Below are 23404 nucleotides of genomic sequence, written 5' to 3' on the forward strand. Positions count from 1 at the left end.
ATGAACCGCAATTGGACCTTGACTCGCTGCTGCTGCGAGGGGCTTTCGACGCGGGGGTGGGGGGATGCTGTCGTCATGCGGCTGGTGTTTAATGCAAGGTCACCTCAGTGGGTCACTGATTCTGGTTGAGAAAGTGGCTGCAGCGGACGTTGACGAAGCATGCAGACGAGCACCAAAAAAACCAAAAAAAAAAAAAAAAAACCCCAAAAAACATTAATTTCAAAAAAAGAAAAATTAAAAACCGCTTCGCTTTTGCCTGTCACGGATGCAAAGTTCGATTCGAGAGTGCTTTTTCTTGTCATCATCGCTGCAGCGCGAGGGCGGCAGTACAAAAAAATAGCAGACAGAATTATAACGCGAGCTGCTCATCGCGACAAGGCACCGAACAAAAATATACAAAGCGACGAAAACCAAGTGTGAACGTTGTTGTGACTCGCAGCTGTGTTTTTTTCGATAGCGTTGATTGCTGCGTTCGGTTTCACGTTTGAATTTGGCATTTGTGGCTGAGCATCTGCACAGTGATGCACTGCGCGTCGTTGCCATTGAATGGAAGGAGCACAGAGAGAGAGAGAGAGAGAGGGAGAGTCAGAGGGCGGGAAGGGGATGCCGCAAACCAGCCAAAAATGACTCATTAAGGCGATAACAACAACAAAAAAACAAAAACAAACGAAAAAAAAAAATAAAACAAAATCAACGCTCTCATCACCCGACCACTCTCGCTCATCCAGTGTGGCGGCATTACTCTAGGGAAGTGGGGGTGGGGGAGCATGTAATTTTAGATGTGCTAACTTGGTCTCGTTCTGCCTCTCTTGATGCACAGATCGCAAAACTCAAAACTAAAACAAAAAGTCCACGTTTTTTGTTTTTGGTTTTTTTCCGTTGCCTGGTCTTTTTATCGCTTGCCACCTGCCTTCCCTTCTTCGGTTGCCTCGATCGACGGTTGGCTAGACGACCTGCGTGTTTTGTTTTGTCTGCAAAAACCAACCAAATCCCCACGACAAGGCAAAGCGGCAAACGAGCGTCAAAAAAAAAAATCCAACAACCTCGTCCTCTGTGTTGTTGACAAATCGGGATTTGGCGCCCCTTGCTCGAATGATGTCCCAACGCCCGAGACGGTCGTCCGCCTCGTCATGGTTGTGCCTCGTCTTGGCGACGCTCATGGCAAGCGCTCTCATCCCCAGGATGGGAATTCAACCCGCAGAGGCCGCCTTCTCATGCACTTCTCCCGATCAAGTCATATCAACCGGCTTGACGAATGGGCACAATGTCGCGTACACTGTCGCCTTTGCTTCATCCCGCGTTACCGGCATTGCTGCGAACTGCAACCTTGCTTCTCAAAGCTGGTACTGGCTCCAATTCACCGTCCCCGGCCCTCTCTTGACAGTCACCCTTTCCCTGGTACCAAGCGACGGCGCAACACCCGGTGTCAGCGACACGTACCTCATCTTGTATCGGGACAGTTGTGACACACAGCTCGCATGCAACGATGACGCTGCCAGCACTTACTACTCGCGAATTGAAATCCCCTTGGGCGCGGGCACCTATCGTCTTGCCATTGGCCAGTATTCGACTTCCTCGGCAGGCACTACCTCCAGCGCCAGGATTGTGGTCAAGGCCACCAACAGCTTGTGCAACTCGTGCTCCACCTGCCTGTCGCAAACCTGGGCCTGGTTTCCCCCGTACCCAAAGCCGCAGATCTCGTACAACACTGGCTTGACCACGACGGCGAATTCTTACACGCTCTACCAAACCACATTCTTGCCGATTGTCGCCCCGGACGATGGCGAGATTTTCATCTCGACCTGTGCTACAGATGGCGTGGTTTGGAGCTCGTCCGCCCTCGATACGATTGTGGCTGCCTACACGAGTTGCAGCTCAGTCTTGACCGTCATCGATGACAACTGCAACTCTCGTCAAACCCAACTGAGATTCGATGTCACCCGCGACCAGCGCTTGAATGTCGCGGTCGGACTCTACCCCTCGGCTTCGTCCGCAGTAACCTCCCAGATTGTCATGACATTTACGTGTAAGGCCGGCAAGTACGACGATGACAACAATCAAAACACAATGTGCGCTACCTGCCCTGGCATCACGGGCTGCACCTCCTCCATCACGTGCACCACCAACAACAACATGCAGTGCACCAGCTGCGACACTGGGCGCTACTTGCTGGAGGGTACGCTTGATAGTTGTCCATTCTGCACAAACAACATTGCTGGTTGCCTGTCCGTGACGTGCACAACGTCCACGGATCAAGTGTGCACATCGTGCAGTTCCGGCTACTGGCTGAACGGCGGAACCTGCACCCCATGCACAAGCGTCACCTACTGCACGTCGGCACTGACATGCACCTCGGCGACCACGTCGCAGTGCACGTCGTGCGATGCCAACCACTACGTTTCTCCGGGCACGGCGGTGACTTGCGCAGCGTGCACGAGCATTTCGAACTGCGGCTCGCTGCCGACGTGCACCAGTGCGTCGAATTCGCGCTGTCCAGGATGCTCGGGTGGCTTTTACCGCTCTGCCGGCACCTCGAGCGACACGTGTCCCGCATGCACTCCCATCAGCAACTGCGGCAATGGCCTGACCTGCTCCACCGCCTCCAACAGTCGCTGCGCGTTGTGCTCGACCGGCTACTATAACACGGCCGGGTCGGCCACTTCTGCCGACACTTGCAATCTGTGCACGAGCGTTTCCAACTGTGCCGTGACGCCAACATGCTCTGCCGCGAGCGCGAGCACGTGCGGCAGTTGCACCAACGGATACTATCGCACCGCCGGGCCACCCGATTCGTGCACCATCTGCCCCTCCGTGTCGCAGTGCACATCTGCTGTTTCGTGCGCCTCTGCAGTCACTTCCCAATGCTCTGCGTGCCAGAGTGGCTACTATTTACTCAAGGGTGCGGCCGACACATGCCCATTGTGCACCCAAATTTCCAACTGCCTTTCGGTCGAAACATGCTCTTCATCCGCCGATTCGCGCTGCCTCTCTTGCGCGGCCGGCTACTGGCGCAATGCAGGCACAACCAAAGACACATGTGACACTTGCAACCCCGTCAGCAACTGCCAACCCTCGTCCGTCACCTGCTCCACCAGCACGAATTCTGTCTGCGGAACCTGTCTCAGCGGATATTGGCTCACCTCTGCGTTAGCATGCCAGCAATGCTCAGACGTGTTGCACTGCACCTCCTCCATCACTTGCTCTTCCGCGACCAACTCTCAGTGCACAGGCTGCGCGGCAGGCTACTTCCTGGTCGACGGCACGGCCGACACTTGCCAGCAATGCTCTGCTGTGCCCAACTGTGCCGGGAGCCTGAGTTGCACCTCCTCGTCCAATTCCCGTTGCTCTGGCTGCGCGGCTGGCTTCTATCTGGTGGTTGGAACGACCACCAGCATGGATCAGTGCTTGCCCTGCCAGAGTGTTTCTGGCTGTGCTACATCGCCGATTACCTGCACCAGCTCTTCGACTTCTCAATGCGGCTCGTGCGTCGCCGGCCGTTACCTGCTGGACGGAACGGCCGATACTTGTCCGACCTGCGGGACAGTCGCCAACTGCGTTGGCTCGTCTGTGACCTGTACCACGAGCTCGAACTCTGTCTGCGGTGCCTGTGACAGCGGGTTTTGGCTTGCGTCGCCAACGGAATGTCGCGCGTGCACGAGCATTGGACAGTGCACCTCAGCACTGACCTGCTCGACCGCACTCAATTCGCAATGCATCAGCTGCACTTCGGGATACTACCTTTCCGATGGCTCGGCCGACACCTGCCCTCTCTGCGCCACGGTCGCCAATTGCGCCGCTTCCACCACCTGCACGACTGCAAACGATGCACGCTGCCCCAGCTGTGCATCAGGGTATTATCTCAGTGCTGGCGCAACGACGACGGCAGACACTTGCTTGCAGTGCCCCGCCATTGCCAACTGCCTGTCTCCCGTCATCACTTGCACAAATGCTGGCACGTCTCAGTGCGCGCAGTGCGCAGCAGGCACGTATCTTGTTGACGGCAGCGCTGATTCGTGCGCCACATGCTCCCCTGTGGCCAATTGCGTGGCGGGAACCATCACTTGCACCTCGTCGAGCAATTCGGTCTGCGGCACGTGCAACAGCGGCTATTATCTCTCGGCTGGAGCGTGCGTTATTTGCCCAGGCATCTCATCCTGCTCATCGGCCGTCACTTGCACCAGTGCCTCAACTTCCCAGTGCACCGAGTGTCTCCCGGGCTACCGCCTGGTCGAGGGCACTCAAGACTCGTGTCCAGCGTGTGGTTCCATCCAGTATTGCAACTTTGGATCTGTTACATGCACGACTGCATCCGATTCTCGGTGTGCTTCGTGCTACTCTGGAACCTACCTCTCGGTCGGCACCTCGTCCACGCCCGACAGGTGTCTGAACTGCCCTCCCATCTCCGGTTGCTCGGGATCCGTCACGTGCGCCAGTGCCTCTTCTGCACGCTGCTCAGCGTGCGCAAGCGGTCGTTACTTCCAGCCTGGCGCCGTCACAACCCCAACGTCCTCGGATACCTGTCCGCCGTGTACTCCAGTTTCGGACTGCTTCTCGAGCCTGACCTGCACCGCCATTGATAATTCGCAGTGCACCAGTTGCACTGCTGGCCACTATCTGATTGACAACTCCCCATCCGTTGCAGACTTGTGTCAAGTGTGTGCTCCCGTCTCGTCGTGCTCGTCCAGCTTGACATGCACATCTGGCGGCAACTCGCAGTGCACTTTGTGTGATGCTGGCTATTACTTGCTCGATGGCTCCCCTGACACTTGTCCTTCGTGCTCACCGATTACCTCGTGTGTTCCGGGCACCACCACCTGCACCACCTCATCGACTTCGAGGTGCGGCACATGCAGCTCGGGAACCTTCTTGAATGTTGGAACGCCCACCACTGCAGACTCGTGCAGCACGTGTACTCCCGTCACCAACTGTGCCGTCGCCGCCACTTGCTCGAGCAGCACCACCTCGCGTTGCGCGACCTGCCGAGCTGGCTTTTACAAGCTGGTGGGAGCATCGTCCGACACTTGCGTTCCGTGCGCCAGCGTGGCCAGCTGCACGTCCGACCTTACCTGCACCTCTCCAACCGATTCTCAATGCACCTCTTGCAGTGCTGGGTACTATCTGGTTGAAGGCGTCGCCGATACATGTGCGTCCTGCGCGCCAATCACATCGTGCACCGCTGGGACGGTCACTTGTGCGTCCTCAACCACATCTCGTTGCGGATTGTGTGCTAGCGGCTTTTATTTTGTTGCGGGCACCAGCTCGAGTCCCGACCAGTGCGTTGTTTGCCCTGCCGTCTCTGGCTGCTCAGCTCCAGTCACTTGCGCCAGCTCGTCCACGTCCCGATGCTCTGCTTGCAGCGCAGGCACATACTTTTCGGCTGGCGGTGCTTCGTCGCCGGATCAATGTCTAGCATGCGCTGCAGTTTCTGGCTGCACCTCTTCACTCACGTGCAGCTCGGCCACCAGCTCACAGTGCACCAGCTGCAGCGTAGGCAAGTTCTTGGTCGACAATGCATCACCTGTCGCAGACACTTGCCACGACTGCTCGACCGTTGATTCCTGTGTCGCCGGCCAACTGTCCTGCACTTCATCCAGCGATTCTCAGTGCGCAAGCTGCCAGAGCGGATCCTGGCTCCAGGATGGTGTGCAGGATGCATGCGTCGCATGTACCGCTGTGTCAAACTGCTTGTCAGCGTTGACTTGCACCTCCGCTTTAACATCGCAGTGCACTGGTTGCAATTCTGGGTACTTTTTGCTCGACAACCCGAGTACTGTCGCAGACGTTTGCCAAGCTTGCGATTCCGTCGTGGGTTGCACGTCTTCTCTGACGTGCACCAGTGCGACAACGTCCCAGTGCTCCTCATGCGCTTCTGGTCGGTTTTTAATCGACAAGCCCACCAACCAAGCAGATGTGTGTCAAACGTGCGCTTCCGTTGACCAGTGCACCTCTTCGTTGCAATGCACAAGCCCAACCTCGTCGCAATGCACGTCGTGTCAGTCGGGCTACTTTTTAGCGGACAATGCCGCCCCGACTGCCGACACTTGCCAAGGATGCACTCCTGTCCTGCAGTGCAGCAGCGCGCTCACCTGCACCAGCTCGTCTACTTCCCAGTGCACGACTTGCAACGCCGGATTTTACCTGTCCGAAGTCGGGATTGCCGATACCTGCGAGCCGTGCTCTGCCGTTTCCAATTGTGCATCGTCGCCGACTTGCTCGTCCAGCACCAGCTCCCAGTGCACGAGCTGCCAGAGCGGCACTTTCCTGGTCGACAACGCGCCTCCCACGGCTGACGTGTGCCAGACATGCCCCACCATCAACCAGTGCACTTCAGCCATTACTTGCACCTCGTCTTCCACCTCGCAGTGTACTCTCTGTGCCGCTGGTACATACTTGATGAATGATGTGCAGGATTCGTGCCCGACCTGTCCTTCGGTCGCTTCGTGCGTTGGTTCAGTCACGTGCGACTCGGCATCCACCTCTCGATGCAGTGCCTGCGCGGCTGGAACCTACCTGGTTGCTGGTACCGGTTCGACGCCCGATCAATGCGTTGCCTGCCCTGTTATTGCTGGCTGCTCTGGCTCTGTTACTTGCTCGAGCTCAACCACCTCTCGTTGCTCGTTGTGCCAGTCTGGGCTGTATCTCACACCTGGCGGCGGCGCATCGCCAGACGTTTGCTCATCCTGCACTCCCATTGCCGACTGCACATCTGGTGTAACATGCATCTCGGCCAGCAGCTCGCAGTGCACCGCCTGCGCGATTGGCAAATTCCTTGTGGACAATGCCTCGCCATCTGCAGACTTGTGCCAAAGCTGCACGGCCATCGCACAGTGTCACGGTGTTTTGTCGTGCTCTACGGCGAGCAACTCGCAGTGCACGGCATGCAGCGCTGGTTTCTGGCTGCACGAAGGAGCGCAAGATGCTTGCCAACCCTGCTCTGACATCACTGGATGCACGTCCGCGCTGACTTGCACGACAGCTGGCGATTCCCAGTGCTCTACATGCGCGAGCGGACGCTATCTCGTCGACGGGATTGCCGACATTTGCCAGAGTTGCAGCATCGTGCCTGGTTGCACCTCTTCCCTCACGTGCGTGTCGAGCACATCTTCTCAGTGCTCCTCTTGCCTGTCTGGCCTGTATCTTGTCGATAACGCAAGCCCGCTCGCAGACAGTTGCAACACTTGCCCGGGAGTACAAAATTGCACCGTTCCTGTCACTTGCACTTCGGCCTCCACACCGCAGTGCACGGCTTGCGCGCCGAGCACTTACCTTGAGGACCAGCCCTCCACTGGATCTGATTCATGCATTGGCTGCAACACCGTGGACTACTGCACTGGCAGCCTGTCGTGCACCTCTGCCAGCACTTCTCAATGCACAGAGTGTGCGGCCGGCCACTATCTGGTCGATGGGACGTCGGACACGTGTCAAACTTGTCCCGCCATTCTGAATTGCGCGGCCCCCACCACTTGCAGCAGTGCCGTCGCAGTGCGCTGCTCGGCATGTACTGCTGGCTACTTTAAGACTGCAGGCGATGCAACTTCGCCGGATCAATGCACACCATGCACGGCCGTGTCTGGCTGCTTGTCCGCCTTGACGTGCACGTCTGCGTCGTCATCGCAATGCACGTCTTGCAGCAGCGGCTTGTTCCTCGTCAATAATGCTAGTCCCGTGGCAGATGTGTGCTCAACGTGCGCAAGCGTCGCGCAATGCAGCTCTGGGCTGACGTGCGTTTCGAGCACGAGTTCTCAATGCACCAGCTGCAATACTGGCTACTTTCTTGTTGATCGCACGTCTCCGACTGCCGACCTCTGTCAGCAGTGTACTGCTGTGGCGCATTGCTCGGGCCAAGTCACTTGCACTACCGCTTCCAACTCTGTGTGCTCCACTTGCGGTGCCGGCTTTTATCTGAGCGGAGGAAATTGCGTGCCTTGTGCTGGAATTGCCGGCTGCAGTGATAGCGTTGTGCAGTGCACCTCGGCGACCAACTCGCGATGTGTCGCCTGCGACGCCGGCTTGTATCGCGCCGGAGGCACTGTTTCCACTCCCGATGTTTGCCAAGCTTGCAATGCAGTGTCTGGGTGCACGTCCTCTCTCACGTGCACGTCATCGTCTGACTCGCAATGCACTTCCTGCACTGCAGGGCGCTATCTTCAAGACGTGACGTCGCCAAACGCCGACTCTTGCCCAGCATGTCCGTCCATCTCAAACTGCACCTCCACGCCCGTCACGTGCTCCTCAGACTCCACTTCGCGATGCACAACGTGCGCATCTGGCACCTATCGGTCCATTGGCGGAGGTTCGTCGCCGGATCTCTGCTCGGCTTGCTCCAGCATTGTCGGCTGCCAGTCGGCCTTGACTTGCGCCGACGCGTCCAGTTCGCAGTGCACGTCTTGCCGCTCCGGGCGTTACTTGGTCGAAGGAGCGCAAGACACGTGTCCGAGATGTACAACCATTCCTTCCTGCACGGGCTCTGTTACCTGCTCTTCAGCTGCCGACTCGCGTTGCGATGCGTGTGCTGCCGGCACCTACCTCCTTCAGGGCGACAGCACTCACGCAGATCAATGCGTGTCTTGCCCGAGCGTCGTCGGATGCTCTGGGTCTGTCACCTGCTCGAGCGCAGTCACCTCTCGATGCACGGCTTGCACATCTGGCTTGTACTTGGTCTCGGGAACAACCACCCAGCCCGATACTTGCAACTCGTGCACCCCTGTCACCAACTGTGCGTCAGCCTTGACGTGCATTTCTGCTGGTTCTTCTCAATGCACCTCCTGCAATGCAGGCTCTTTTCTGGTCGACCTGGCTTCGCCAAGCGCAGACTTGTGCACCACATGCGACACTGTTCCATTCTGCAGTGGTTCTGTCACGTGCACCAGCACGGCGAATGAGCAGTGCACTGCGTGCGTTTCAGGGCATTATCTGCTTGAAGGAACTCAGGACTCGTGCCCCCCTTGCAGCGCCGTCGCCGGTTGCGCCTCCGCCCCAACCTGCACGTCTGATGTAGATTCTCGTTGCACCACCTGCCAGCCCGGTCGCTACCACGCTACTGGAGGTACTGGCGTTGCTGATTCCTGCCCAACATGCTCGAGCATTGTGAACTGCACATCCTCCTTGACCTGCACGACGAGCGGCGACTCTGTCTGCACGGCTTGCGCCGTGGGTACCTACCGCTCCGCCGGTGTGGTCGGATCGCTGGCTGATTCGTGCACCAACTGCCCTGGCATTGGTGGCTGCACGGGTGTGCTGTCTTGCACGGCTGTCGGCAATTCTCAGTGCAGTCAGTGCGTTTCTGGCACCTACCTGGTCGATGGCGCGCAAGATTCGTGCGCGACGTGTCTTTCAATTTCGTCGTGCACTGGAACTGTCACGTGCGATTCGGCATCCACCTCTCGATGCAGTGCCTGCGCGGCTGGAACATACCGGGTTGCTGGTACCGGCTCGACGCCCGATCAATGCGTTGCCTGCCCTGCGATCGCTGGCTGCTCTGGCTCTGTTACTTGCGCGAGCTCAACCACATCTCGTTGCTCATCGTGCCAGTCTGGCTTGTACCTGACACCTGGCGGCTCGTCGGCAGACTTGTGCTCAACCTGTACTCCGATTTCCGGTTGCACATCTGGCGTGACCTGCATCTCGTCCAGCAGCTCGCAATGCACCGCATGCGCGACTGGCAAGTTCCTCGTGGACAACGCCTCGCCATCTGCAGACTTGTGCTCCGACTGCACGGCCATCGCCCAGTGCAATGGCGCCTTGTCGTGCTCCTCTTCGAGCAATTCGCAGTGCACGGCCTGCAGCGCTGGTTATTGGCTGCAAGACGGAACTCAAGACTCTTGCGTGGCCTGCACTGCGGTTTCAGGCTGCACCTCTTCGCTGACTTGCACTTCTGCCACCAGCTCCCAATGCACGACTTGCGTCAGCGGCACATACCTCAATGACAATGCGTTGCCTGCGGCTGATACGTGCAACACTTGCACGCCCGTTCAAAACTGCAGTTCCGCCCTGAGCTGTTCAAGCGGAATCGACTCTGTTTGTTCAACTTGCGATAGCGGCACCTACCGATCGGTTGGCATCGTTGGCAGTGTTGCAGACCGGTGCTTGCGCTGCACGTCCATCTCTGGCTGCACCAGCCCCGTCACCTGCAGCAGTTCTGCCGATTCGCAATGCGTCTCCTGCGCGAGTGGCCTCTTCTTGAGCGACGGAACTCAGGATCAATGCTCACCCTGCACCAGCATTGTGGGCTGCGCGGTTCCTCTAACCTGCACGACATCACTCAACTCGCAGTGCTCCAGCTGCTCTCCCGGCCGTCGCCGCCAGCTTGGAGGCTCTGCTGCCGACACTTGCCCCGTGTGCACCCCGATCTTGAACTGCGACGGGTCTCTTTTGTGCACAACAGCCTCCGACTCCCGTTGCTCAGCATGCGCCTCTGCGTACTGGCTCAGTGTGGGTTCGGCTGGTGTGTCGGATTCCTGCGTAGCGTGCACTAGCGTGTCACAGTGCACCTCCTCCCTGACATGCGTCTCGAGCAGCTCGTCCCAATGCGCATCCTGTGCCACTGGATTCTTCCTCCAAGATGCAACTTCTCCCGCCCAGGACTCCTGCGGAACGTGCGCAGCCGTGTCCAACTGTATTGGTACCATTTCCTGCACCAGCGCGGCCAACTCTAGGTGCTCTGGATGCGAGACCGGCTATTGGCTGCAGAATGGCGTCAAAGACACTTGCGTTGCTTGTACCGCCGTTTCCGGTTGCGCCTCGTCCCTCTCATGCAGCTCTGCCACAACATCCCGGTGTGCCGCGTGTAACCCCGGTCAGTACCTTCAAGTGGGCGGCGCGGGAACCCCAGATGCTTGTCCGACGTGCAGCTCCGTTCCCGATTGTATCGGATCGACCACTTGCACAACTTCCAGCGATTCCGTTTGCTCGAGCTGCGCAAGTGGCACATACCGCGTTCCAGGCGCTGTCGGCGTTGCTGCCGACTCGTGCACGGCCTGCTTGCCCGTGTCTGGTTGCAACAGCGCGTTGACCTGCGTTTCCGCGACCACCTCGCAATGCAGCTCGTGCTCGGCGGGTCGTTATTTGGTCGATGCCGAGCAAGACGTGTGTCAACTTTGTCCCTCAGTGCCCTCATGCACGGGCTCAATCACATGTTCCTCGAGCAGCAACTCTCGCTGCTCGGAATGCGCGCCTGGCACGTATCGTGTCGCTGGCTCCGGTTCCACCGCCGACCAGTGTGTTTCCTGCCCTGGCATTGTCGGCTGCCCTGGTAGTATTACCTGCTCAAACTCCACCACGTCCCGATGCTCAGCATGCGCCCCTGGCCGGTTCCTTTCTGTCGGAATCTCTGGTCAGCCAGACACCTGCCCAACTTGCACATCGGTGCCAGGTTGTCTCTCTGCAATCACTTGCGCTTCGAGCTCCAGCTCGCAGTGCACTTCTTGCCAAACCGGCACGTTTTTGCTCGACAATGCAGCACCAGTGGCGGATGTCTGCCAGTCGTGCACACTCGTTGGAAACTGTACTTCAACGTTGACCTGCTCATCGAGTTCCACGTCACAGTGCACGTCGTGCGCGCCTGGGTTCTGGCTGCAAGATGGCGCCAAGGATACCTGCGTGGCGTGCACTGCTCTGCCTGGATGCACCTCTGCGCTCACTTGCTCTTCCGCAACCAGCTCGCAATGCTCTTCGTGCGCAGCGGGAACCTTCCTCGTGGACAATGCTTCTCCGACCGCTGACTCGTGCGCGACCTGCACATCTGTGACTGGATGCACATCGTCATTGACGTGCACCAGCAGCGGTGATTCGGCTTGCACCACCTGCGCTGTCGGAACCTTCCGCGCGGCTGGTGTCGTTGGCAGCACCGCAGACACGTGCGCGGCCTGCACGCCCGTTGCTGGATGCAATGGTGTGCTGTCTTGCACCACCGCAAGTGATTCGAAATGCACGTCGTGCGTGGCTGGACTGTTTTTGAATGCTGGTGTGCAAGACCGGTGCACCAGCTGCACGGTGGTTGATGGCTGCACATCGTCGTTGACATGCTCGACTGCCGACAATTCGCAGTGCACGTCCTGCACGCCTGGTCGGTTCCTTGTTGAAGGCACCGTGGACATGTGCCAAGCTTGCACGTCGGTTGTCGGTTGCAATGGCGCGCTGACCTGCACCTCTTCGCAAAACACGCGTTGCTCGTCCTGCCAGAGCGGAACATGGCTGAACACTGGCGGTGCAACGTCCCTTGATGTTTGCGTTGGATGCAGCCCCGTTGGAAACTGCACCTCCTCGCTGACATGCGGCTCTGCGACTTCGTCGCAGTGCACCACGTGCGCAGCAGGAACCTACTTGAACGATCAAATCGCACCACTTGCGGATGACTGCGTTGGTTGCACGCCCGTTTCACACTGCGCCGGTGCCATCACTTGCACTGGCGCGGGCAACGCGCAGTGCGCGTCCTGCGCATCTGGCTACTACCGCGCCGCTGGTTCTCCTGATCAGTGCTTGCCTTGCGTCTCCGTGACTGGCTGCGCTGTTGATTTGACTTGCGCGACAAGCAGCGAATCTCGATGCACCACTTGTCAGCCCGGCCGCTACCGCGCTGCTGGCGGTGCTGGTGTTGCTGATTCCTGCCCAACATGCTCGAGCATTGTGAACTGCACATCCTCCTTGACCTGCACGACGAGCGGCGACTCTGTCTGCACGGCTTGCGCCGTGGGTACCTACCGCTCCGCCGGTGTGGTCGGATCGCTGGCTGATTCGTGCACCAACTGCCCTGGCATTGGTGGCTGCACGGGTGTGCTGTCTTGCACGGCTGTCGGCAATTCTCAGTGCAGCCAGTGCGTTTCTGGCACCTACCTGGTCGATGGCGCACAAGATTCGTGCGCGACGTGTCTTTCAATTTCGTCGTGCACTGGAACTGTCACGTGCGATTCGGCATCCACCTCTCGATGCAGTGCCTGCGCGGCTGGAACATACCGGGTTGCTGGTACCGGCTCGACGCCCGATCAATGCGTTGCCTGCCCTGCGATCGCTGGCTGCTCTGGCTCTGTTACTTGCGCGAGCTCAACCACATCTCGTTGCTCATCGTGCCAGTCTGGCTTGTACCTGACACCTGGCGGCTCGTCGGCAGACTTGTGCTCAACCTGTACTCCGATTTCTGGCTGCACATCTGGCGTGACCTGCATCTCGTCCAGCAGCTCGCAATGCACCGCATGCGCGACTGGCAAGTTCCTCGTGGACAACGCCTCGCCATCTGCAGACTTGTGCTCCGACTGCACGGCCATCACGAATTGCACTGGTTCTACCACGTGCACGAATCCAGGATCATCGCAATGCGATGAATGCAGCAGCGGATTTTGGCTTCAGAATGGCCCAGTGGATGCATGCATCGCTTGTACCCCTGTGGCCTCATGCGTGTCGCAGTTGTCCTGCACCAGTACATCGAGCTCTCAGTGCGACACTTGCACTCCAGGGTTTTACCTGGTGGATAACGCTGCACCTGCTGCAGATCTGTGTGCTGCTTGCACCGACATTGCAAACTGCTCTGCGACTGAAACATGCGTCTCAGCCTCCTCTTCCCAATGCACCGCGTGCAACGCCGGGTCATTTTTGATGGATAACACTTCGCCCGTCGCGGATTCATGCGTCACTTGTTCGCCTGTTTCTGGCTGTTCCTCCAGCATCACTTGCGTCTCATCATCGAGCTCGCAGTGTACCGTGTGCGCGAGTGGAACATTCCTGGTGGACCATGCGTCGCCAGTCGCAGATACCTGTCAAGCCTGCTCGACCATCTCGCAGTGCTCCTCACCTGTCACGTGCGCATCTGCCAGTTCGTCACAATGCAGCGCGTGCGCTCCAGGCTTCTACTTGCACCACGATGTCGCCGACCAATGCTTGCCTTGCACGGGCATTGTGGGCTGCACTGGCTCGCTGACGTGCACGTCGGCGTCTGACTCGCGTTGCACGTCGTGCACGGATGGATTGTACCTTGCACCCGCCGTCAGTCCCGCGTTCCCCGATACTTGTGCTCCCTGCCCGGCTGTCACTGGCTGCTCGTCATCCTTGACTTGCACCTCGAGCAACAGCTCGCAATGCACATCATGCGGTTCCGGTAGCTATCTGCTTGATCAAGCCGCCCCGCAGGCCGACACGTGCCCGCAGTGCACCCCAATCGCCAACTGTTCTTCGGCGTTATCGTGCACATCCGCAAGCAACTCGCAATGTACAACATGCCTCTCTGGCTCGTACCTTATTGACAACCCCGTTGGTGTCGCCGACATTTGCAAGACATGCACCCCAGTTGCGCATTGCACTGGCAGCGTTAGTTGCACAAGCGCGTCCGATTCGGCTTGCTCGAGCTGCGGCGCTGGCTTTTACCAAGGCCCGAGCAGCACCTGCTTGCCCTGCACAGCCGTCTCCAGCTGCACCTCTGCGCTCACTTGCACTACATCAACGGATTCACGCTGCACTTCTTGCACAGCTGGATTGTACCGAGTGACTGGTGCGGCGGGCGTCGCAGATACGTGCGCACCCTGCCCTCCTGTGACTGGTTGCACTTCGTCCCTGGTCTGCTCGACTCAGTTCGATTCGCAGTGTTCGTCTTGCGCAGCTGGCCGGTATTTGGTTGACCACACTTCTCCACAGGCTGACAGCTGCCCTCTTTGCGCCAGTGTCGGTCAGTGTGTCTCCGACCTCACATGCGACTCTGCGTCCTCCAGCAGATGCAGCGAATGCACGACTGGCTTTTATCTCTCACCTGGCTCGGCAGCAACACCGGACATGTGCAACCCGTGCACACCGATTGTGAACTGCACGTCGGCGGTCGCTTGCACCACAGGCGCGAGCTCACGGTGCACATCGTGTACCGCAGGGACATGGCTTGTCCCGAGCGGATCTGAAGCTCAACCGGATACTTGCCAGCTGTGTCCCGACATTGTCGGCTGCGTCTCTGCCGAGACTTGTTTGTCTGCAAGCACATCTCGGTGCACCAATTGCGTCGAAGGGACTTACCGCATCGGTGGTTCCGGGTCCACGCCCGACTCGTGCCAGAGCTGCACACCGGTGGCTGGTTGCACGTCGGCGCTGACCTGCTCTACAAGCGGCAATTCGCAGTGCACAGCTTGTGCCAGCGGAACCTTCCTTGAACATGGGGTCGCTGGGGCTCCCGATGTGTGCTCGCCCTGCACGGCAGTGCCAAGCTGTACCTCATCACTCACCTGCACGTCAAGCACTACGTCACAGTGCACGTCGTGCGCGCCTGGGTTCTGGCTGCAAGATGGCGCCAAGGATACCTGCGTGGCGTGCACTGCTCTGTCCGGATGCACCTCTGCGCTCGCTTGCTCTTCCGCAACCAGCTCGCAATGCTCTTCGTGCGCAGCGGGAACCTTCCTCGTGGACAATGCTTCTCCGACCGCTGACTCGTGCGCGACCTGCACATCTGTGACTGGATGCACATCGTCATTGACGTGCACCAGCAGCGGTGATTCGGCTTGCACCACCTGCGCTGTCGGAACCTTCCGCGCGGCTGGTGTCGTTGGCAGCACCGCAGACACGTGCGCGGCCTGCACGCCCGTTGCTGGATGCAATGGTGTGCTGTCTTGCACCACCGCAAGTGATTCGAAATGCACGTCGTGCGTGGCTGGACTGTTTTTGAATGCTGGTGTGCAAGACCGGTGCACCAGCTGCACGGTGGTTGATGGCTGCACATCGTCGTTGACATGCTCGACTGCCGACAATTCGCAGTGCACGTCCTGCACGCCTGGTCGGTTCCTTGTTGAAGGCACCGTGGACATGTGCCAAGCTTGCACGTCGGTTGTCGGTTGCAATGGCGCGCTGACCTGCACCTCTTCGCAAAACACGCGTTGCTCGTCCTGCCAGAGCGGAACATGGCTGAACACTGGCGGTGCAACGTCCCTTGATGTTTGCGTTGGATGCAGCCCCGTTGGAAACTGCACCTCCTCGCTGACATGCGGCTCTGCGACTTCGTCGCAGTGCACCACGTGCGCAGCAGGAACCTACTTGAACGATCAAATCGCACCACTTGCGGATGACTGCGTTGGTTGCACGCCCGTTTCACACTGCGCCGGTGCCATCACTTGCACTGGCGCGGGCAACGCGCAGTGCGCGTCCTGCGCATCTGGCTACTACCGCGCCGCTGGTTCTCCTGATCAGTGCTTGCCTTGCGTCTCCGTGACTGGCTGCGCTGTTGATTTGACTTGCGCGACCAGCAGCGAATCTCGATGCACCACTTGCCAGCCCGGCCGCTACCGCGCTGCTGGCGGTGCTGGTGTTGCTGATTCCTGCCCAACATGCTCGAGCATTGTGAACTGCACATCCTCCTTGACCTGCACGACGAGCGGCGACTCTGTCTGCACGGCTTGTGCCGTGGGTACCTACCGCTCCGCCGGTGTGGTCGGATCGCTGGCTGATTCGTGCACCAACTGCCCTGGCATTGGTGGCTGCACGGGTGTGCTGTCTTGCACGGCTGTCGGCAATTCTCAGTGCAGCCAGTGCGTTTCTGGCACCTACCTGGTCGATGGCGCACAAGATTCGTGCGCGACGTGTCTTTCGATTTCGTCGTGCACTGGAACTGTCACGTGCGACTCGGCATCCACCTCTCGATGCAGTGCCTGCGCGGCTGGAACATACCGGGTTGCTGGTACCGGCTCGACGCCCGATCAATGCGTTGCCTGCCCTGCGATCGCTGGCTGCTCTGGCTCTGTTACTTGCGCGAGCTCAACCACATCTCGTTGCTCATCGTGCCAGTCTGGCTTGTACCTGACACCTGGCGGCTCGTCGGCAGACTTGTGCTCAACTTGTACTCCGATTTCCGGTTGCACATCTGGCGTGACCTGCATCTCGTCCAGCAGCTCGCAATGCACCGCATGCGCGATTGGCAAGTTCCTCGTGGACAACGCCTCGCCATCTGCTGACTTGTGCTCCGACTGCACGGCCATCGCCCAGTGCAACGGCGCCTTGTCGTGCTCCTCTTCGAGCAATTCGCAGTGCACGGCCTGCAGCGCTGGTTACTGGCTGCAAGACGGAACTCAAGACTCTTGCGTGGCCTGCACTGCGGTTTCAGGCTGCACCTCTTCGCTGACTTGCACCTCTGCCACCAGCTCCCAATGCACGACTTGCGTCAGTGGCACATACCTCAATGACAATGCGTCACCTGCGGCTGACACGTGCAACTCTTGTTCACCGGTGCTGGGCTGTGCAAGCTCGCTTTCTTGCTCGACCAGCTTTGACTCTGTTTGTACTGCATGCTCGGCCGGCACCTACCGCGTCGTTGGCGCTCCCGGCGCGACGGCCGATACGTGTCAAACCTGTCCGGTTGTTTCCCACTGCGCCGGGCAAACCACTTGTACGGACTCGACTACGTCTCAGTGTGCAGCTTGCAGCGCGGGCTTTTACCTTGTCAATGGAGTTCAAGACCAATGCCAGTCCTGTTCCGCCGTTGCCGGCTGCTCTGTTACCGTCACTTGCACCGGCACCTCGGATTCGCAATGCGCGACTTGTGACACTGGCCGGTTTTTGGTGGACGGCGTCCAAGACGTCTGCTCGCCCTGCACGACAGTCCCTCAATGCAGTGGCAGCTTGACATGCACCTCGCCCACGACATCTCGTTGCTCGGCATGCACGGCGGGCTACTGGCTGAGTGCTGGTTCTGCCGGCGCGGCGGACTCTTGTGTGGTGTGCCCTGGTATTGTCGACTGCATTTCGCCGATTACCTGCGTCTCCAGCACTTCCTCGCAATGCACAACCTGCCGCTCGTCCACCTTCTTGCAGGACAATGCCTCACCGACACCCGACGTGTGCCAAGGCTGCCCGTCCATCGATGGCTGCACAGGCACTCTGTCGTGTGGCCAGACTGCCGGTACAACGCAGTGCTCGAACTGTGCCGTCGGACGGTACCTTCAGGAAGGCGTCGAGGACGCGTGCCCTGCTTGCACTCCGATTGCCGGGTGTGAGGCGGTTCCGAGCTGTACGTCGTCGTCCAACTCGCGCTGCTCCCGTTGTTACGACGGTCAGTATCATGTCAGTGGCACTGTCGGCTCTGCAGATCAATGCCCCACGTGTGCGCCGGTTGCCAATTGCAGCGTCCCAGTCACCTGCACCACTGGCGGAGACTCTACTTGTATCACGTGCAATCTCGGCTCCCGCCGCGTTCCAGGCGTTGTGGGAGCGTCGCCCGATTCATGCACCACTTGCGCACCTGTGGACAAGTGCGCTTCGGCCGTGTCGTGCACAACGGCATTTGACTCGCAGTGCACAGCTTGCCAGGCTGGATATTACCTGGCGGAGGGCACGGCAGACCACTGTCAGACGTGCATGGCCATCCCAGGCTGTGCGTCCAGCGTGGTGTGCGACTCGCCCTCGACATCGCGATGTGCCGCTTGCGCTGTGGGCTACTATTTGCAAACTGGAACTTCCTCGACCCCAGATCAGTGCGTGCCCTGCTCTTCAGTCGCCTCCTGCTCATCCCAGGTGACCTGCTCATCGGCGACATCTTCTCAGTGTACATCGTGCTCTTCGGGCTACTACCTGGTCGACAACGCAGCGCCGAATGCTGACACTTGTGTTGCCTGCCCCAGCGTCGCCAGTTGCACGTCTGCTGTCACCTGTACGAGCGCCACAAGCTCACAGTGCACGACTTGCGCGGCGGGTTTGTATCTTCAGGACAATAGCCCGCCGCTTGCGGACGTCTGCAACTCGTGCACGGCAGTGGCCGACTGCGCCTCTTCTCTGACCTGCAGCAGCTCCAGCACCTCGCAGTGCTCTTTCTGCGCAGACGGCTTTTGGTTGCAAGACGGAGCTGTAGACAGTTGTGTTGCATGTTCTCCTGTTGCAGGCTGCACGTCCAGCCTGTCGTGCTCGTCCTCGAGTTCCTCGCAATGCTCTCTGTGCGCACCTGGTCGCTACCTGCGCGACAACATCTCCCCAACGGCAGATACCTGTCCCTTCTGCACGCCTGTCGGCAATTGCACTACGTCCATTACTTGTACCTCTGCGGCGGACTCTGTCTGCACAACTTGTGCACCCGGCACGTTCAGAGCGGTCGGCGCGGTTGGAGTGACGCCAGACACTTGCCAAGCCTGCTCCCCGATCGCCTCTTGCAGCGGGGCCATCACGTGTACCTCAAGTGGCGATTCGCAGTGTTCGTCGTGCGCTGCTGGCTTCTGGCTGAACGAGGCGGGCACCCATGATGTTTGTGTCGCTTGCACTCCCGTCTCTGGCTGCACAACGGGTAGCACCTGCACGACAAGCCTCGACTCGCGATGCAACAGTTGCGCTCCAGGCTTTTACCTGATGACTGGATCGGCCGGCGCACCAGACTCGTGTTCTCCTTGCACGGGAGTGCCGGGATGTGCGGGCAACCTGACCTGCACCTCGGCTTCCAACTCGCGCTGCTCGTTGTGCGCTCCTACCACCTTCTTGTCCGTCGGAACGAGTTCCACCCTTGACACTTGCACCTCGTGCAGCTCAATCGTCAATTGCACCTCGAGCATTGCCTGCGTCTCGCTCGGAAGCTCGCAATGCACCTCTTGCAACGACGGATTCTACCTGATGGACAACGCCTCCCCTGCTCAAGACGTGTGCGCCAGCTGTCCCGCCATTCCCAACTGCGCCACCAGTGTCCAGTGCACTTCGGCAGTTGCCGCTCGTTGCTCTGTCTGCCGTGCAGGATACTATTTAAGCAACGGTGGTCCTGGAGTGTCCGACTCGTGCGTCGCGTGCACAGGGGTTGCCAACTGCTCTTCTGCAATCACGTGCACATCGGCCGTGGACTCGCGCTGCTCTGCCTGCGCCTCGTCCCGCTATCTGAGCCAAGGCGGTCCCGGCGTGGCCGACTCTTGCCCCGCGTGTGCGTCCATCGCATCGTGCGCAGGCCAAACGAGCTGCACTGCTTCCAGCAACTCCCGCTGTTCGATTTGCGCGGCTGGAACTTGGCTTTCGACCGGTTCAGCCAGCACATCCGATACCTGCGTGGCCTGCGCGAGCATTGTCAATTGCACCGCCACCCCGTCGTGCTCGAATTCGACCAACTCTCACTGCTCCAGCTGTGTTGTCGGAACCTTCTTGCAACCCGGCACGGGCTCGAGCCCAGACACCTGCCAGCCTTGCCGAAGCGTTGCGTCGTGCAGTGGAGTCCTGTCATGCACATCCACGTTGGACTCGCAATGCTCTGCGTGTCAGCAGGGCCTCTTTTTGCTCGATGGAGTGCAAGATCAGTGCGTGAGCTGCAGTCCAATCACGGACTGCATTTCCAACATTACATGCACGTCTGCGACAACCTCGCAGTGCACCAGCTGTCTGGCAGCGCACTATCTCAGGAACGACGTGCAGGACGCATGCCCGACCTGCTCGCCGATCGATGGATGCACCTCGTCGCTCGTCTGCACAACCAGCTCCGACTCTCGATGCACCTCGTGCAGCGCAGGACGCTATCTCGCTCCAGGCAGTACCGGCGTGAGTGATCTTTGTCCAACTTGCGAGCCGGTTGCAAACTGCACGTCCCCTCTTGTTTGCGACAGCGCAAGCACCTCTCGATGCGCCGCTTGTGCGATTGGCACGTTCTTGGTTCCTGGCGGTGTTGGCGTGCCCGACACGTGCGCAACTTGTTCGCCCATTGCCGGATGCGCAGTTCCCATCACATGCTCCTCCGCTTCCGACTCGCGATGCACAAATTGCTTTGCTGGAAGCTACCGCGCGCCAGGGACGGTCGGGGTCATGGATTCATGCCCGTCGTGCACGCCCGTGGTGGGTTGCAACTCGTCCATTCAGTGCAGTGGTCCGTCCAACTCGCAGTGCTCCTCCTGTGTGGCTGGTCGGTACCTTCTCGATGTCGGCTCTATGGGAGCTGACACGTGTCCCACTTGTTTGGGCGTGACCGGCTGCACAAGTCCTCTGACTTGCACGTCCAGTGCTGACTCGCAATGCCAAACATGTGCTTCGGGCATGTATCTCCAGGATGGTGTGGTGGATGCCTGCTTCAACTGCACGAGCATCACAGGCTGCTCTGTTCCGTTGACGTGCACCAACAGTGGCAATTCCCAGTGCGCGCAATGTGCGGCACAACGTTTCTTGGTGGATGGCGTGGCAGACACTTGCCAGTCATGCGCCTCCAACTGCTCGCGAGGCTCATACGAGTCTGTTCCGTGCTCGTCGACCACCAACCGCCAGTGCTCGCCGTGCGCTGCAGTCCCGGGCTGCTCTACCTTTGTGACATGCTCGTCTCCTTCGGATGCAATCTGCGCGACCTGCTCGTCCACCCAGTACTTCAATGGCGCTGCTTGCACCGCATGCACAACATGCAACCCTGCAACAGAGTACGTCGTTCGTGCTTGTAGCGACAGCCTGAATGCTGTTTGTGGAACGTGCGACGCCGAGTGCTCGGGCGGCTGCACTGGTGCCGGCCCGTCTGCTTGTGTTGCCTGCCGCCACTATCAGCTGGACGGCGCATGTGTTGCGTCATGCCCGGCAGACTACTATGCGCCGACCGCCAGCGGCGTCTGCACTCGTTGCACCACCTGCCCCGCTGGCCAGTACGCTTCCACCTCCTGCTCTGCCACATCCGACACGATTTGTTCGGCATGTCCCGGCCTGCCCAACTGCAATAGCACCGAGTGCACCAGTCCAGCTTCGGTCAAGTGTTCTCGATGCAACGCGCAATTCCGCCTCCTCTCGCCGACCTCTTGCGGTGCCTGCTCGTCGGGATGCCCAAGCGGCTCGTTCGCCTCCACCGCATGTTCGCAGACCACTAGCCAAGATCGTGTTTGCTCTGCGTGCACTCCGATCAGCTCGTGTGTGTCGGGTGCACTCACCTGCTCCTCAGCGCAAAACTCGCAGTGCAGCAGCTGCACGCCTGGCTCATACCGTGTTCCGGGCATCCCTGACTCTTGTGCGCTTTGCTCCGACTCTTGTCCTGCCGGATCCTTCCAGTCCACGGCTTGCAGCTCCAGTGGCACGTCCGATCGTGTTTGCACGGCATGCACGCCCATCAGCAACTGCACCTCTGGCGGCGTGACCTGCTCGACCTCGGTCAACAGCCGCTGCTCGCAGTGCGTGGCTGGAACCTTCAAGCAAAGTCTCACCAGCGACACCTGTTCTTCTTGTCTGGCATCCTGCCCCGATGGCACGTACGAGGCAGCCGGTTGCTCGATCACCAACAACCGTCTCTGTCTGTCCTGCCCGTCTATTACCAACTGCGCCTTCACGTCGTGCACCAACTCGTTCAGTCGGCAGTGTCGCACGTGTCGCTCGGGATTTTACCGCATTCCTGCCGCCGGTTCCACTATGGACAGCTGCGCCGCGTGTCTTTCTTGTGACGTCGGCCAGTACGTCGCGACCCCTTGCGGTGGCGTCAACGGCACGACCGATACAGTGTGCCGCGACTGCCTGACCATTCCGAACTGTCAGTCCTCGTCGTGTGTCAGTGGCTCTGCGGGAGGCACGATCTGCTCCGAGTGCAGCTCCGGGTATTACCTCGCAGCAGACGGCCGCTCTTGTGTCCGGTGCTCGCCCGTCAGCCCATGCGCCAGCAATCTTTTCACCTGCTCGACCGCGAACGATACCATTTGTGTGCGAAGCGATGACTCTGGCTCGGACTTTTTGAGCAACACGTCGCAGGCCGTGCCTGTCATTGTGTTCTCGGTCCTGATTCTGCTGGCGATTGTCGTGATGGTGGTGCATGCCTACCGACGCCGCCAGCGAAGCCAAATGGCTCCCATCGTGTCAGATCGGCCAGACAGCGTCATTGGCTCCATGTCGAATGACAGCGTCCAAGTTGCCGCCAAGCCGCCTCATCGCTCCAAGTCCCCGGCGAAGGCTGAATCGGACTATGTTTCCTATCCCTCAACCTCCGGCGCCTCCTCATCGTCAGCTGCCACCGCGGGTACCTTTGCTCGCAACAGCACGCTCGCACGCAACAGCAGCATGAAGCAGCTGAAGCGCATTTCGATGCAAGAGTCCAAGCGCTCCAGCTGGAATGACATTATCGCTCCTGCGCCGACCATTTCCAACTACAGCAATCCTCTTGCTGCCGTCCACATGTCCGAGACGCGCGGTAATGAGATGCTCACAAACGCCGAAACGCTGCATACACTGGCAGCGCTGGCGGATGACACTGCAGATGCGATTGCCGCCGAGGAAGCCCAGGAAGGCCAAGACGTCCAGACCGACGTTGCCGAGGGTGATTCTGAAGCCCCGCGCGGCCGCACTGCGCATAAATGGGCTCGTACGCGCAGCATTTACGTTTGATAGTTTGTGTTTGATGTAGCTTTTGCATGTTTTTGTTGTTATTTGTCTTGTTGTTCTTTCTGTCTGTTCTCTGTTCATATCTGCTTGTATTGTTTGTTTCTTTTGCTGTCAATGTTGATGTTGATGTTCTCGTTGTTTTTGCTGTTTGCTTATGTTGTAAGCAAGCACA

At 59.1% G+C, this 23404-nt stretch overlaps 1 protein-coding gene across 1 annotated transcript; it reads left to right on the top strand.

Annotated features, from left to right (window-relative positions):
* Positions 1-1182: 1182 nt before the first annotated feature.
* On the top strand, positions 1183-23235 carry CAOG_00045 (hypothetical protein; the record flags this gene model as incomplete). Its single annotated transcript, XM_004364859.2, has 1 exon — positions 1183-23235. The coding sequence occupies one exon, from the start codon at positions 1183-1185 to the stop codon at positions 23233-23235; it is 22053 nt and encodes a 7350-aa protein (XP_004364916.2).
* Positions 23236-23404: the final 169 nt, after the last annotated feature.

Source organism: Capsaspora owczarzaki, assembly GCF_000151315.2.
Source record: "Capsaspora owczarzaki ATCC 30864 unplaced genomic scaffold supercont2.1, whole genome shotgun sequence".
Classification (NCBI taxonomy): domain Eukaryota; class Filasterea; order Ministeriida; family Capsasporidae; genus Capsaspora; species Capsaspora owczarzaki.